The sequence below is a fragment of the Apteryx mantelli genome, chromosome 2 (genome assembly GCF_036417845.1).
Source record: "Apteryx mantelli isolate bAptMan1 chromosome 2, bAptMan1.hap1, whole genome shotgun sequence".
NCBI classification, from domain to species: domain Eukaryota; kingdom Metazoa; phylum Chordata; class Aves; order Apterygiformes; family Apterygidae; genus Apteryx; species Apteryx mantelli.
This window is the reverse complement of record NC_089979.1, coordinates 89,930,862-89,944,669: the sequence shown is the minus strand read 5'-3', so window position 1 is coordinate 89,944,669 and position 13,808 is coordinate 89,930,862. Positions and strand designations below refer to the sequence as shown.

At 41.3% G+C, this 13,808-nt stretch overlaps 1 protein-coding gene across 1 annotated transcript in view; it reads right to left on the bottom strand.

Moving 5' to 3' along the window:
• The window catches only part of CTNND2 (catenin delta 2), a 723,110-nt gene extending 713,531 nt beyond the window's left edge, over positions 1 to 9,579 (bottom strand). The window contains exon 1 of the mRNA XM_067291004.1: positions 9,507 to 9,579. Within this exon, the coding sequence (XP_067147105.1) occupies positions 9,507 to 9,543 (37 nt within the window). The 5' untranslated portion in view covers positions 9,544 to 9,579. The remainder of the gene's footprint in view (positions 1 to 9,506) is intronic.
• Positions 9,580 to 13,808: the final 4,229 nt, after the last annotated feature.

Sequence of the window (13,808 nt, the reverse complement as noted above, 5' to 3'; positions counted from 1 at the left end):
GAGGGGAGACCATGCTGAGGGAGCCTCACCCAGAGCGCTCCATCAGCGGTGTCAGCCTGAGGACACCGGTGGGCATCCACAGGCCTTGCTCAAGGTCCTTCTTCTGAGACACTTAACAACAGCCTGCCACAAGCTGTAAGGCCGTATATCAAGCTACTGCACCTCGATTCTATATGGTAAATGGCATCTCTAAATACAAAAGCATAGGTAGTTATACACACACAAACAGGAGAATACAGTGGAAAAGTCAAGTTCTTGGAAGTGCCTTTGACCCGCATGCTTTCCAGTGATACCAGCAGATTCAGAAGCTCACAGAGGCCAGGTCTCTTAAATCCAAGCTGTCTGAAAGCAGGGCAAGTTTACATGGCACTTAGCAGTGAGTGCTAGATACACTACATCCCTCAAATACTAATGTTGCACTTAGCAGAAAATCTTACTATGGAAATCAAATCTAAATTGTCTATCTTTACGTAACTGTGCAAAGTTTTAACCATTCTAAGCTGAAGTCAAGGCATAAAACATGATCGAAGTTTAGAATATTATTTCTGCCACAAAGTAACAGGTGTTCTGTTCAGTTTAAGTCTTTTTAAAATTTTTATTTAAAAAAAAACAAAAATAAAAAACAAAAATAAAACAAAAATAAAAAAATAAAAAATAAAAAATAAAAAATAAAAAATAAAAAAATAAAAAAATAAAAAATAAAAAAATAAAAAAATAAAAAAAATAAAAAAATAAAAAAAATAAAAAATAAAAAATAAAAAATAAAAAATAAAAAAATAAAAAATAAAAAATAAAAAATAAAAAAATAAAAAAATAAAAAAATAAAAAAAAACTTAGGGAATATTTAAGGCAATTGATCAAATTGATCTGATCTCAGAAAGGCAAAGAGATACAAAAGTTAAGTTTTACACCATAAATTTGCATTTCATCCACATAAAATAATTGCTGCACAAACTTGGCTACGTAAGAAAACACAGAATGTAAGGAAATGTTTGCTTCCTTTTGAAATATGGAGAAGTATTCTCAAACCTTTGATTGCCCATTACAAAAGTGATCATTCAGAAATATGAGTGAGTAGTATTGCCACAGAAGCACAGTGAAAGGTTAACAAACTTCCTTAATTTGACCAGAATGCATGCTTTGGAATTTGTTTTTGTTGCACAAAATGCAATCATACATATTAAGCACCTATTTATCCAAGTACACAAGCAATTGCTTAACAGAATAGTGCATTAAGATTCTTGAAAATGGTCTTATGGCTTCTCTTCAATACTCTCATTTGTATATAAAGGATTTCATTGTATCATAATGCTATTTTTGTTTTTAACTCATTTTTAAAATCTGTGATTCTAAACTTATTCTTTGATTAGGCATATGTGTTTCTAATTAAGCTAAATCTGCCCATTTTTCTTTGAAGAGATTAAATTCAGAGTCCACCAAGGCCCCTGAGGCCCTGTGCAATACTGTACTTGCTCTTGGTAAAGAGAAAAGAAGTCAAAATCCAAATGTGGAAAACAAGTGTGATAGGCTGCCACACTTGTCAGAAAGACTCTCAACCAAAAATATTCATTCCTGAACGTATCAAACCTTTAAGGGATCATCATATTTATACAGGAAGAAGAGAGGAAAGGGTGCTGTATATCTAACATGCACTCAATTATAGGATACTATATGTCATTAGCAAAATAAAAGCGTGGGTAGTAGTTAATTCTTAATGAGGTCTATGCCAGGTTACAAATGCTATTTTTCCCAGAGTGAACCAAATTTTACCTTCCAAAAATCATGCAGACATAGCTGAGGGGCCTTTGGAAATTAATTTGGTGATCCCTAAGCAGGACTTCCAACCCTGTTATTCAAAAACCTTATGTTGGGCTCAAATGCTATAAATCTGGTTTAAAAAAAAGAAATAAACCGCATGCCAACTACCTGTTCTTGTTTTATTTGCAATGATCATTTTGAGAATGGTATTTGGCCTTCTACATTTTTGACCCTCCGAAGGAAGAGATGTGTCATCGTATTTCCAAGCTTTTCCCTACCCCTCTAAATGACATACATCAGCACTGTGGTGGAAATCCACATACAAAGTCATAAGACTCTCCTAATTCAACCTTCAAAAACATTTGCAGTAAGAACAACAAGAACTACATGATTCATCAATTATTGCCAACATCCTTTATTAAAGCGCAAACTTTTGCAAAATATCCAAAGCTTGTTCATTCTGCTCAGTGCATTTGTAAGCCTATTTGGTCAGACAAGGCTGGGCACTGAACTAAAGCTCAGGTTACCATCATGTGGTATAAAAGGATATAGGTACAACAAAAATCAGTGTGGTTCTCTCAGGCTGACATAAAGGTGAACTTTGAGGATCAGTCTCTGCATATTATTCCTCTGCTGTGTGTGTGTGTGGGGGGGGGGGTTGGGTTTTTTTTTCCTATTCAAGTGAATTACACAAGTCAGACTTCCTGCAAGTATCTGGAGATAATTCCATTTTATCTAAAGAAGTCTATGATATCACAGCCTCATTGCAACTATGGCAGTACTGTAGAACAGTGACTTTTCAAAAAGGAAAAAAATGTTACTCCTCTGGATATTTAATATATTAAAAGTGTTTTGTATTAACATCTTAAAATAATATAACGCTGCAAAATAATGCACATGAGAAGTGAACACCATCAAAATGAGAAACACCTGCAATTTATATACATGACAAGGAAGAGGAAAGTCATTGGGTCAATAGGCTGCAACAGTAACGTCTTAACTATGATGGTCTGACCATGTACTCAAATACTCTTCCCCATTAGTGCAGCTGAAGTATTTGGGGAAAAGGGGGGGAAGTTTTCAGACAGTTTTCATCATCACAAGACTCATCCTTTTCTTCCAACTGTTAGCTGATCCTTGCTTCAAACCAAATTTTAAGCCAAAAGGATCCATCAGCACATCATTAACCCCTTCTCATTGACATCTATCTTGTATTAAATAGCAAATTGCTCTTTAATTGTCTAAAAATAAAACAGAACTATTGTGATTCAGACAGTGCATCTGAGGACCTTATTTCCATTAATGAATTTGGCATGAAGAGAAACAGGACATAAATTCAAGAGTAATTACCATAAAAAAAAAACAGAGAAGCAACAACAACAGAAAAAAACCTCAAGGTATCATACTGTAAGAGTTGTAATGAGAAATAAGATGAGATTCAACAGTACCAAACGGACTGGTCAGGTGTTAGGGGGAGCAACAACAACTTTTGCTTGGAATAAAATAAGCTCAGCCTACCAAGGAGCCTGTGATTAACTGTGAACTATCACTTCCCAAAACACAAAAACAGCAGACAACAACTTACAACAAACCAACAGAATACTGATGCAGAAACGCAGTGATGTATGTAAAAAGACTCTGGTCCTACCTCACATGGAGATCTCTTTATTCATGTTTAGGAAAGACAACTTAAAACCAGACAGAGCAAACAACCGGGATTAAAAGGGAAAATGAAGAGCTCCTCATGACTGGGCAAGTGAAGGAGCTCTCACAAAACGAGAGCTGAGACGGCATCTGGTTGCTCTTGGGAAATACCATCAGAGTGATAAACACAGGCAGGAGAACAGAGCTATATAAATCAGAGGTCAATGTTGGCACAAGGACAAATGGGAATAAACTAACCATAAACACGTTTAGGTTAGAAATTGTAACAAGCTCTGCAGCTACAGAAAAGAGAGTTTTTTTAAAAGACTCCTGATGAGAATATAGGGGAAGCAAGAAATTTAAATTGTTGCAATATTAAGTGTTCCAGTTTATCATGTTCTCTGTGATGGCAGAAGAGAGTTCCTGAACCAGAAAGAGCCTTTCCCTCCTATATTGCCATCACTGAAAAATTTGCTGTAGTACAATAGTCAACAAATAAGACTTATGGAACAGTTAAAAAAAAAATCCATCTTATCTGAAAAAAAGCTCTAGTAATATACACACACCTCATTTTTACTTAATTGAAGAAACAGTCATATCAGAATTTTAATTCATAGTCTGACATCTGAGTTGAGCATCTGCTGCAACCCCTTCACATTCTGCCCTCTTCCTGCATAGAATTCTGTCATAAAAAGGCTTTGTACCTATATTTTTTTTTAAAAACAGGCCTCTTATTAGAGTGTTACTTCATCAGAGAGATTCAGGAAATTTAACAAAATCATTAATCATACATCTGGATTTGTCAAAAATACTCGTAGACTGACTTAAACTTGTAAGAATGCACTAGATTATCTATTTTTGTACTTTGCATCCACACCACTTTGGAGCCCAAGTCCCACCTTCAGTGAGACATCAGCTTGCAGATCACACAGCACCTCACTTTCAGAGGTACCAAGCCATGCAGAAATGAGATGATGCCATTAGGCATGTTCAAAAGCTGGCCTGAAGTGTATTTACTGTTGTAATAAATAAATGTGAGACAGAGATGATTTCAAAAATGCCTTCAGGCATCTGCTTATTTAAATATCCCAGTTTCTCTGAAAATTCTGGCATAGAAGACAACAACATGGCTTGCCCATGCAGCCTTTCCCTTTCTGTACTTCTTTAACCCCCGAGTCATTTACTTTGCTTTGAAAACGTTTAAGCCTTTGCTTCTGTAGATAGCAGAAGGCGAGGTCAGAGAACAGCTATCTCAAACTGCTTCTTAGTCACCTCCATACTCAATGCTACGCCATCCTTCATGTCAAAAATGAGTGCGAAGAGGCTCTGCCTTCCCACATGCCAAACAGGTAAGGCAACAGGCAACCTCTTGGCAAGGGGAAAGATTATTTCTAAACAAGCTGATCTCACTGGGACAACAACCTACTTTCTTCTGTAGAAGAGCAGACTATGTGCATGTCTAAGAATAAAGAAACCTGATGGTTACCCAGCCAAGTACAACACTTGGTGAATATATCCGAACGCCTGGTTCAAAAATTGTAGAAGTACTTTCTCAGAAAACAGGAATTAAAAATATAATACCTGCCTTGAATTTTAGTGTCTGGAGCCTTGAGTCACCTCTAAGAATTTTGCCAGTCCCTCTTCCAAACTGCCTGCTGGCTTTAATGGAAGTGTTATGCCTTTACAGAAAGCAGATTATAAATTTCAGTAATCCTAGTGGTGGCAAAAGGTAATTTTCCACTACCATATTAAAACTTATTTCTGATTATTTTAAAATACTAAAATGTTTGTGGAAAGAAAGTAACCTGATATATCTTAAAAGTCTCATCCAGTGGGTTTTAAAACAATTAAGAATCCCATTAGAATTCCTGTTTATGCCACATGCCTAATTTTGTTAGGTTCCCTTCAAAAATTCAGCCTTACAGGAATATTTTGGTGATACTTAATTAAACAGTAATTGACTAGGTTAGGACAGAAGACTGTAGCTATCACAGAAAAAGGAACACACATGTTATACTAAGCAAACTAATTAAAGTGTTACTGTCAGTTTTGAAAAGAAATTTTATTGACCAAAATGCAATTGCTGTCCTGTGAAGATTTAGGGAGAAGAAGAAATAAATTACAAACTTGGCAGAAAAAAAAAGGAAAAAAAGAATCTTCTGATAGAAAATTTTTTATGAGAGCCCCTTTGGCTCTTAGATGTTCTGGATTTTGAAAATTGCTACTTGATGTGGACTCTGCCCATTCATGGCTTCTCGAAATGAAGCCAACTGAAAACAAGTAAAAAATAATGGTTTGCTATACAGTAAAACTATAATGGATGATATAATAAATCATAATCAAATGTATTATAAAACATGATTATTTTATATATGGATTAAAAAACAAAAGTTACCACCTTTGTGGTGAGTTTCAAAAGTATGAAGTTTTAAAGTTTCATTAGAAGCCTGTTTTTCCAGAAACTTTAAACCAATAAAATAAGTAATGATCAAAAGGGCAAGATAATACATGTTGTTCCATGTTTCATGCCTCCCAAAGTTATTGCTTATTAATATAATTGAATTTTGTAAACAAGAACATGCAGCTAGGAGTCAGTAGGATGCACTAGAATTCAGCAAGCCAAGAACAATTTAAAAACATTAAATACTTGCTGTCATAGATGAAGAGATATTTCTTCGTTTCTTAGTTTTACATTAAACTAGCAACTAACACACACACACACAAAAAAATCTACTAACACAGCTATTAGTTTACACATAAGCAGATACCATATTTCCTTTTCAATTTTATTAAACTTGAATTTTGTCCAGTACACTGCCAGAGAATTGGGTCAGGCAATCTGCTTTTAGCACCCATTGATGACACCAACTTAGCACATCCCAAGGGAATAGAAGAAATTGTTTCAGTGTGTGACCCTGCAGTCAAAATTCTTTCCAGATTAGTCTAACTGCAGAAGAACCACTAACCAAAGGGTCTTGTGATTCTGCAGTACATGCACACCTGTCCTACTTGGATACCTCATATTGACATAAGAAATATTGAACTCAATGTTTTCCCATCATGCCCTCCATCAAAAAAGTCAGTTTTGTCAAACATAAACTGTAAGTCATGAACAGTTTGATATTTCAAGTGCAATTAGTAAGAATCAAAAAACTCGACAGATTCTTATTTAAGTAGAAATTACCGTAATAAAGTATTTTCCTCATCTTACTGATATTCCTGAATGCAGTTGCTTCTAGGAATTGTTGAAAACTATGTCTGAAATCCTAACAAAGATATGCTGGAATTTCCACAACTGGTAGGCTCTAAAAATCATATTGCACTGAACCATGAAATAGAAAATGTATCTGAAATTTAGTGCAAAATTTAACACTCATGAGTTCTGCTGATTCTGTTATCTGCTTCATTTACATGCCGATCCACAGCCCTACTTAAAAATGTATTTCTTAAAACCCTTAAAATAAGCTGTTCCATCCCTTCCTTTACAACATAAGTTGATTTTACAGGTGTCTTGAGAAACAAATATATGATGCTGAATCACAGCCGTTAAATTGATGCCATCCATCAGCAAAGGTAAATTATGCAAATACAAATTAGGCAAACACTTTTTTTTTTAAGTTGATACTATTTCTATTTTGTGCAGCTGTCTGTCAGAGCTCATTATGCGAGTATGAAACTATTTTAGGAGCATTATTCAAAAAACACAGCAAAAGTCACAAGCTTGTAAGTGTTACTGATAAACTATTTAGCACTTTTAATGTCAGCTAACGTACCTGAGAAACAAAACTCAAGCACTGGGGCTGCTGTTCTCGCCCAAAAGAAGCTTTCTTGTAATGCACAGTAAGTCATGCAACCCACATTCAGAAATGAATACTTCTCTTTGCTTCCCACCAGCAGCTTTAAGGGGCTTCTCCTTTGGTGTGTACACACAGCACAGTCCACTACTCTTTTTTCAAAGCCTCACTTATATAACAGACTGCAAAAACCATCTCTCACCAACATGATCAAGACGCGATCTCCTGTTTCTGTGCCACAACATTCAACATAATCATGTTCAACACAGTACTGAGCCATTAATCAACTTCTGCCTAATAAGGATGATCTAATGCAAGTTCGCTGCAGGTCTGCATTACGCAGACTGATACTCAGTCAAGACTCACAAAAGGCAGAGTCCTTTACAGGCAGAAAAGGGCTAGATTCACAAACTTTACTCAGAATTAATCTTGCAAGGATATTTGATGACTATCAGTCATTGAATGCAAAAGTTTTGCTTATTTATCACACTCTTCCCAGGATGGCTGGGTTTAGGGTGCGGATTCCCCCCCAGCAAACTGGGTAAAGGGTAAACAGGTTCATGAAAGCCCTAAAGGCACTCGAGTCTCAAAGGCCAACGAGGAGAATATTCAGCAGCTTCCTGTGGGGACCTGCGCCCTAACTCACTCATGCCATGTCATTTATACATTGACCCATTAACTGAGCTGTTTCCAAAATACCAATCCCGTTGAGAAAAACATCAGTCCAGGATTTTTTTTTTCAGTAAAAAGCAAAAAAACTGAGAACAAATGTAAAAGTCAGCCTTTTTTTTTCTTCACAGCCTAAGTGAGATTAGATAACTTTATCAGTTCCTTTTTAAATTCCTTCTTAAATAGAGAAGGACAAATATGTTTTTCCTTCTCTTGATTTTTCAAAAACCTACAGCAGTCTTATGTAAACGCCATGCAATTTTGGGTAGTCTCTCCCTTTCCTGAGGTTTTGACATACCCTACAGAGAGATGTGCTACAAACTACAGTTCAGGCTGATTCAGTCTTTTCACTGTCCAGATAGGCTACCAGTACAGGTCACAAAAAAACTAAAATCTAGAGTTTATATCGATCTTGCTATTACCAATAGAAAAAAAAGAAAAAGGCACGCATGTTTCAGGGCATGAAATATCAATTGCTGCAGCCCATAAAGTTAATAGCTTGGTGTTTAATAAAGGCCTGTTCATTTCTAATTATTTCCTACAAGTTTAGGGTATTTTTTCTATAAAGCCATTAACTGTAAGGTTAATCGTGACACCCTGAATCAGAACAAAGCACGCTGAACACTTAAACTACGAGAGAGAAAATAGCATAACAGGATGTATTTCAGTCTTTCACATGTGCATGTCTCCACTCCCTCCAGGGTATATGTATCATGGTTTCTAAAATGATTTCTCTTCGGGGTGGGGATTTTTTCATTATTTTTATTGTTATTTTGCTCCAAGATCCCTGGCCAGATCAATGTGCGTATTCCACACGCTGCCTGTACTGCTGCACCTCCTCTGTGGCGCCTCTATTCAGCTCCGACCAATCGATGCCAGCATATTACACACCAGCACATTACACACCAGCACCACAGCCAGGTAAGGGAAAAGGGAAGAAAAGCGTCTTTCAACCATTAAATATAGATCAACGAAACAGCACATCGCAACCCCCCTTCCCCACCCCCTTCTGCCCGCTCCTCCGGCGCGGCATTTCGCAGACGGTGGCTTCAAAGGAAGGCACCCCCCTCCCCGCACACATACACACCCTTGCGCGCACACACGCACACCCTTGCACACACGCACACGCAGTCAGCGCCGCCCGGAGCCGCCCCAGGGCCCCGGCGATGGCAGCGGCGCCCCCGGCGCGGGCTGCGCGGAGCCCGCGGGCGCCGGGGGGCAGAGGGTCCCCGGGCCCCCCCTTCCTCTTCCTCCTCCTCCTCTTCCCGCCCCCCTCCCCGGCCCATGACTTCACTACCCTAACAAGTACATCACTGCAGGGTGTCGGGAGCCGCGGCGCCGCCGATGCCCTACATAAGCAGACGAGCACCGTAGGGAGAGAGGGAGGGCAGCGGTGGGGACAGCGGGAGGAAGCAGCGGGGGAACCAGCGCACTTTGTTACCTCCCCGCCGAAGGCGCACGCACGGCTCCCGCCGCCTAAACACGGCCCGGCCGTCTCGCCGAGCGGAGCAGCGCGGCAGCCCGCACCAGCAGAAATCGCGCAAGGGGTAGAGGAGGAGGAGGAGGAGGAGGAGGAGGAGGAGGAGGAGGGAAGGAAGAAAGAAACAAATCTAGCATCATGACGGCCGCCGCCGTACTCACCGATCGGCGCCGATCCAGCCTCCTTCCTCCCGAGCATGTACAAAAGCCCAGCAGCAAATCCTCAGCCCGGCGGGCAAGGCGCAGGCGGCGGCCCGGGGCTTCACCGCAAGGTCCTGACCTTGCCCAGCTGCAGCATCCTCGGCTCCCCGCCGCCCGCCCCCCTCTCGGTGGGGCGCCGCTCCGAGCCCGGCGGGCTCCGCGCCCAGCGCCCCGCTCCCGGGTCAGCAGCGGCCGGGGCCGGCTTGGCGGCGGCGCCTGACGCAGCGGCCGCGGGATGCGGCCGGAGCAGATACAGCCGCCGCCGCAGCATCTGCCGCCGCCGCGCTCCCGCCCCGCCCCGCCGCTCCCGTCCCCTCCCCGGCGGGAGCGCGCCCGCCGCCGCCGAGCAGCCCGCGCCGGGCGGGCGGCGGCACCGCGCGCGCGCGCGCTCCCGCGCCGCCGCCCCGCCCGCGCCGCGCTCCCGCGTGGGCTGCGGGGGGGTCACCCCCTCTCACCTCCTTGGGCCGGGTGGTTCAAAGAACGCAAAGCAGAAAGGCGGCAGGAGCTTGCTGCCGCGCTGCTTCCTCCCCCAGCTTTCCTCGCCTCGCCCTTAAGGGCCCCAGGTGGGAAACCTACCCAAGTCCCTTTGCAAGCAAAGGGGGTAACGGAACATGGAAGTCATGTTTATTTTTATATATATATATACACACTTAACCCTTGCTAAGAAACTTGTGTGAAATACAGTCGCAGCTCTCACCTGGAAGTGGCTATTCCATTGGTCCTCTCAACTTGCTTTGCAGAGTTTTTGTATCTGGGAAAAATACCAGTTCTTGCTGCCTTAGCAGTGATCCTGCTAATTCGCAGTAACCCGAGCACCTGCGCAGCGGGCAGGAAAGCTCTGCGCTCGGCAGGGAGACAGGGTAGCGCCCGCCGCCGGTCAGCTGCGGGGCTTCTCCTCTGCCCCGGCACCGGCCTGGCGGCGAGGAAAGCCGCCCCTCGCGCCGGCGGCGGCGTGAGCTCGGGTAGACCCACGTCGTCTGTCGCAGTCCGAAATCATTCCCCAGGCGGTGGGACAAATAGCAGTAGCACTTCACGAACAGCCGCGCGTTGGGAAGATGGATCTGCAGGCAGATTTAGCCGCCGCGGCAGCGAGCGCCGCCGCTGCCAGGGTCCAGAGCGACTCACTGCTGCCACCTTTCGCCTGGCGCGTCCCGTGCTGTCCCGAGCCCTCGGTGCAAGCTGCCCCGTACCCGCGGTCCCGCCGAAAGTTGCTTTGACTCTGCGTTTCGGGAGATGGCCAGAGACTACATTTCCGTTCTTCGTGTTAGTCATACTACGTCCAACGCCAGAAACGCTTATATATATATATTTTTTTTTCCCTGCGTGCTCTGTCTTTTTTTGTATTTTTTGTCTTTTTTTTTGTTGTTGTTTTATTCATATCTAACCTGCCTTTACCTTTGCTCTTTACCTGGGGAAGGATTAAATGCAGAATTCTGTGTGTGCACCTTGACGCTGGCTCCTCTATCAAATATCTCTAGCCTCACAATAAGTACACTTGTTTTAATATGTGTTTCAAAGACACACCATAGAAATAGAAGAGAAAAATGAATATTCAGAGGAGCCTACTTAAGCAATTCAAGAGGCCATAACACCAAGTAGTTAAACAAATCAGTAGTAATTAAAAGTTTCTCTGGCTGAATTTTTTTCTAGTCTAATGAAAAAAGAAAAGTTAAGCCAAGTCCGCCATCTTTGCCCAGACACTAACAGTAGTATCAGACCTTCCCTGCCTGTCTGAGGCAGCTTTGAAGCTAGAAAAAATCTGCTGCTGGAAGTATAAAGATTGCCTCGATAGCAGCTTAGCTCTCTCTCTCTCTTTTTTTTTTTTTTTTTTTTTAAAGTTAGGCCCCTTTTTTGGGAACTGGATATGTAACTCAGCTCTTATTTCTTATGCAAGTGTTCACATTTTGAGGGTATTGCAGAGTAAGGAGAGACCTACCTTTTCATCAACTGCACCAAGAGGGAGAACTTACATCTGTTCAGTGCAAGAATGAGCATTGGGTTGTGATTCGCAGTCTGATGTAGGCATCTAATTCTGGACTGATAGTAGTGTATCACCTAGTAGATACCTAGAAATACAGTGTTACTGTTACAACTCAAGATGTACTTGATACTAAAATTACTAGGTGTGATAGCATCATGCAATCCACCTGGTGCAGCCTGACCTCTTCTTCAGAGAGCTGAAAGGTTTTACTGTCTGTCAACTAAGGCAGAGGAGACAGAAGAGCAGGCTATGTCCTCCTTTCCTCCTCACTGAAATACAGCCAGCTGATAGAGGTATTTTATGGCTCTGGGAATTGGATGCACCTGGCCTGTCTGTAGGATGGGAAGAGCATGCTGGTGAAGCCTACACCTAAGACCCCTGATTCTCCCCACACTCTGTAAAAGTGTGGGGGGAGCTGCCCAGCTACCTGTATCAATTTAAGAGTACTAGTCTGGAAATTGTTGGAGTAAGAGTTAAATACAGTAGTAATAAATGAAGGTATACAGCAATGAGGAGCCTGTGTGGGGAAGGGAGGGATGGAGGCAGAAGGGTTTGGGGGAACCTGGGAAGTGTCTGGAGATGTCTGCTTTTCTCTCACCAGCTTTTCTCTTGCACGACAGGACATTCATCCAAACACACTGCAGGATTCACTGAGCCTTTCCTTCTGCTGTTGCTTATCTCCCCTGGTTCTCCCTGCATCACTGCTTCAAAGTGTCTGTGCCATTGGGGGGGGTCAGCGAAGGTGCCAGACCTGGTCTCTGCTTATGGATGAGGAGAAGAAGGAGTGGAATAAGGGTACTAAAACCTGCAGAAATGGCTTTCTGCTCCCATTGCTGCTGCCATGGAGGAAGGGTAAGGGAGAGCAGTGAGGGGTATGAAGGTAAAAAGCGGTGGGACCAGCTTCTGGGATGGGTTGCCCCCTCTGCAGTAGCTCTTCACTGGAACAGGCAATCCCAACTTTCCCAGACATGGGCAATCTGCTGCCTTAGGCTACTTGGGCTGTGCCTGGGAATGGTGTAGCTAGCCTAAGCCTTGGTTAGCTTCCTTGAGGGCTTTGTTTGTGAAAGAGGAAAAAAAGAAAAGGAAAGGATGATCGAGGCAAATATTTTTCAAGCATGGGAGTCATAAAAACTTCTTTGTCATTTATGTATGGCTGTAAGATTTTCAAAGGTATTCAAGGCCTTAAGTTTCTGTTTGCTTAAAATAATGACAAGTAAAACTTTTAGAGAATAAAAATTTAATTCAATTTTAGTAATGTGAATAGATTTAAATCTTTTAGATTTATTAGATTTCTAATAGGTTTTTCAGATAATTTCCTATCTGAACAGCTAAATCTTTTGAAGATTTTCTAAGACTTTTCTTAAAAAAAAAAAAGTTGTACACATTCTTCCATGTTTTACCTTTACAGCCTAAATGGCTGTAGTATGAAGAACAATAACAACTACAAATTATTTCAGCTTTGGCTCAGAAGATGTCTGTTACTATAGCTACTTGACAGTGATTTTCTTTTCCCCTCTTCTGACTTTTTTGTGAGAAGTTTCGTGTTCAGGTCAAGGAGGAAGATAGGAGTGGAAGAAAACAGGGAAAAGTCCATTTTCCAGCAATCAGACAAGCAGTCTAGAATATGGGCTACCCAGACACAAGCTAATTGTGCCTGCATGTTCTGTCTCTACATAAAACATATTTGGTTTAATTCCTCTCATAACTGGATTTCAGGGTTTGTTTTCTGAATTTTTGGGCAGAAAGGAAAGCATTTTTTGCCCAGTTTTACTTGTTTACTCTTCATGTTTAAAATGTTTAAAATCATGTTTAAAATTAAATGTATCCTTTATTTGAAGATTGTTGGGATCATCTGTCCTGGTCAGGGTGCAGCCCTACCCTTCATCACACTGAAGGAGATGCTAACTGTGAATAGCAAGAATAAAATTGTAGCAAAACTAGGCTTATGAAACAGATTAATGTTTCAGTCACTCTTTAACAAGTCTGGAATAAATTCAGGAAAACATTTTTTTTTTTTTGCCCTTTTTAATAAACTGGAAAATCAGCTAAGCATTTTTAATTTTTCAAGTTTATAACAATACTTTAAGGACTTTGTAATAACTCTTTGATCACTTTCTAAGAATTATTTGTAAGTGGAGTTATTAAAATAAGTTAGCAATATGCATTGAAATGAACATATTTCAGATAAGAAAAAGCACGTGTCTTGAGGTATACAGTAAGATATCACGACCAAAGTAGGAATGAATTAAAATAGCTGATTCAACTTCCTTATTTCATCCTAT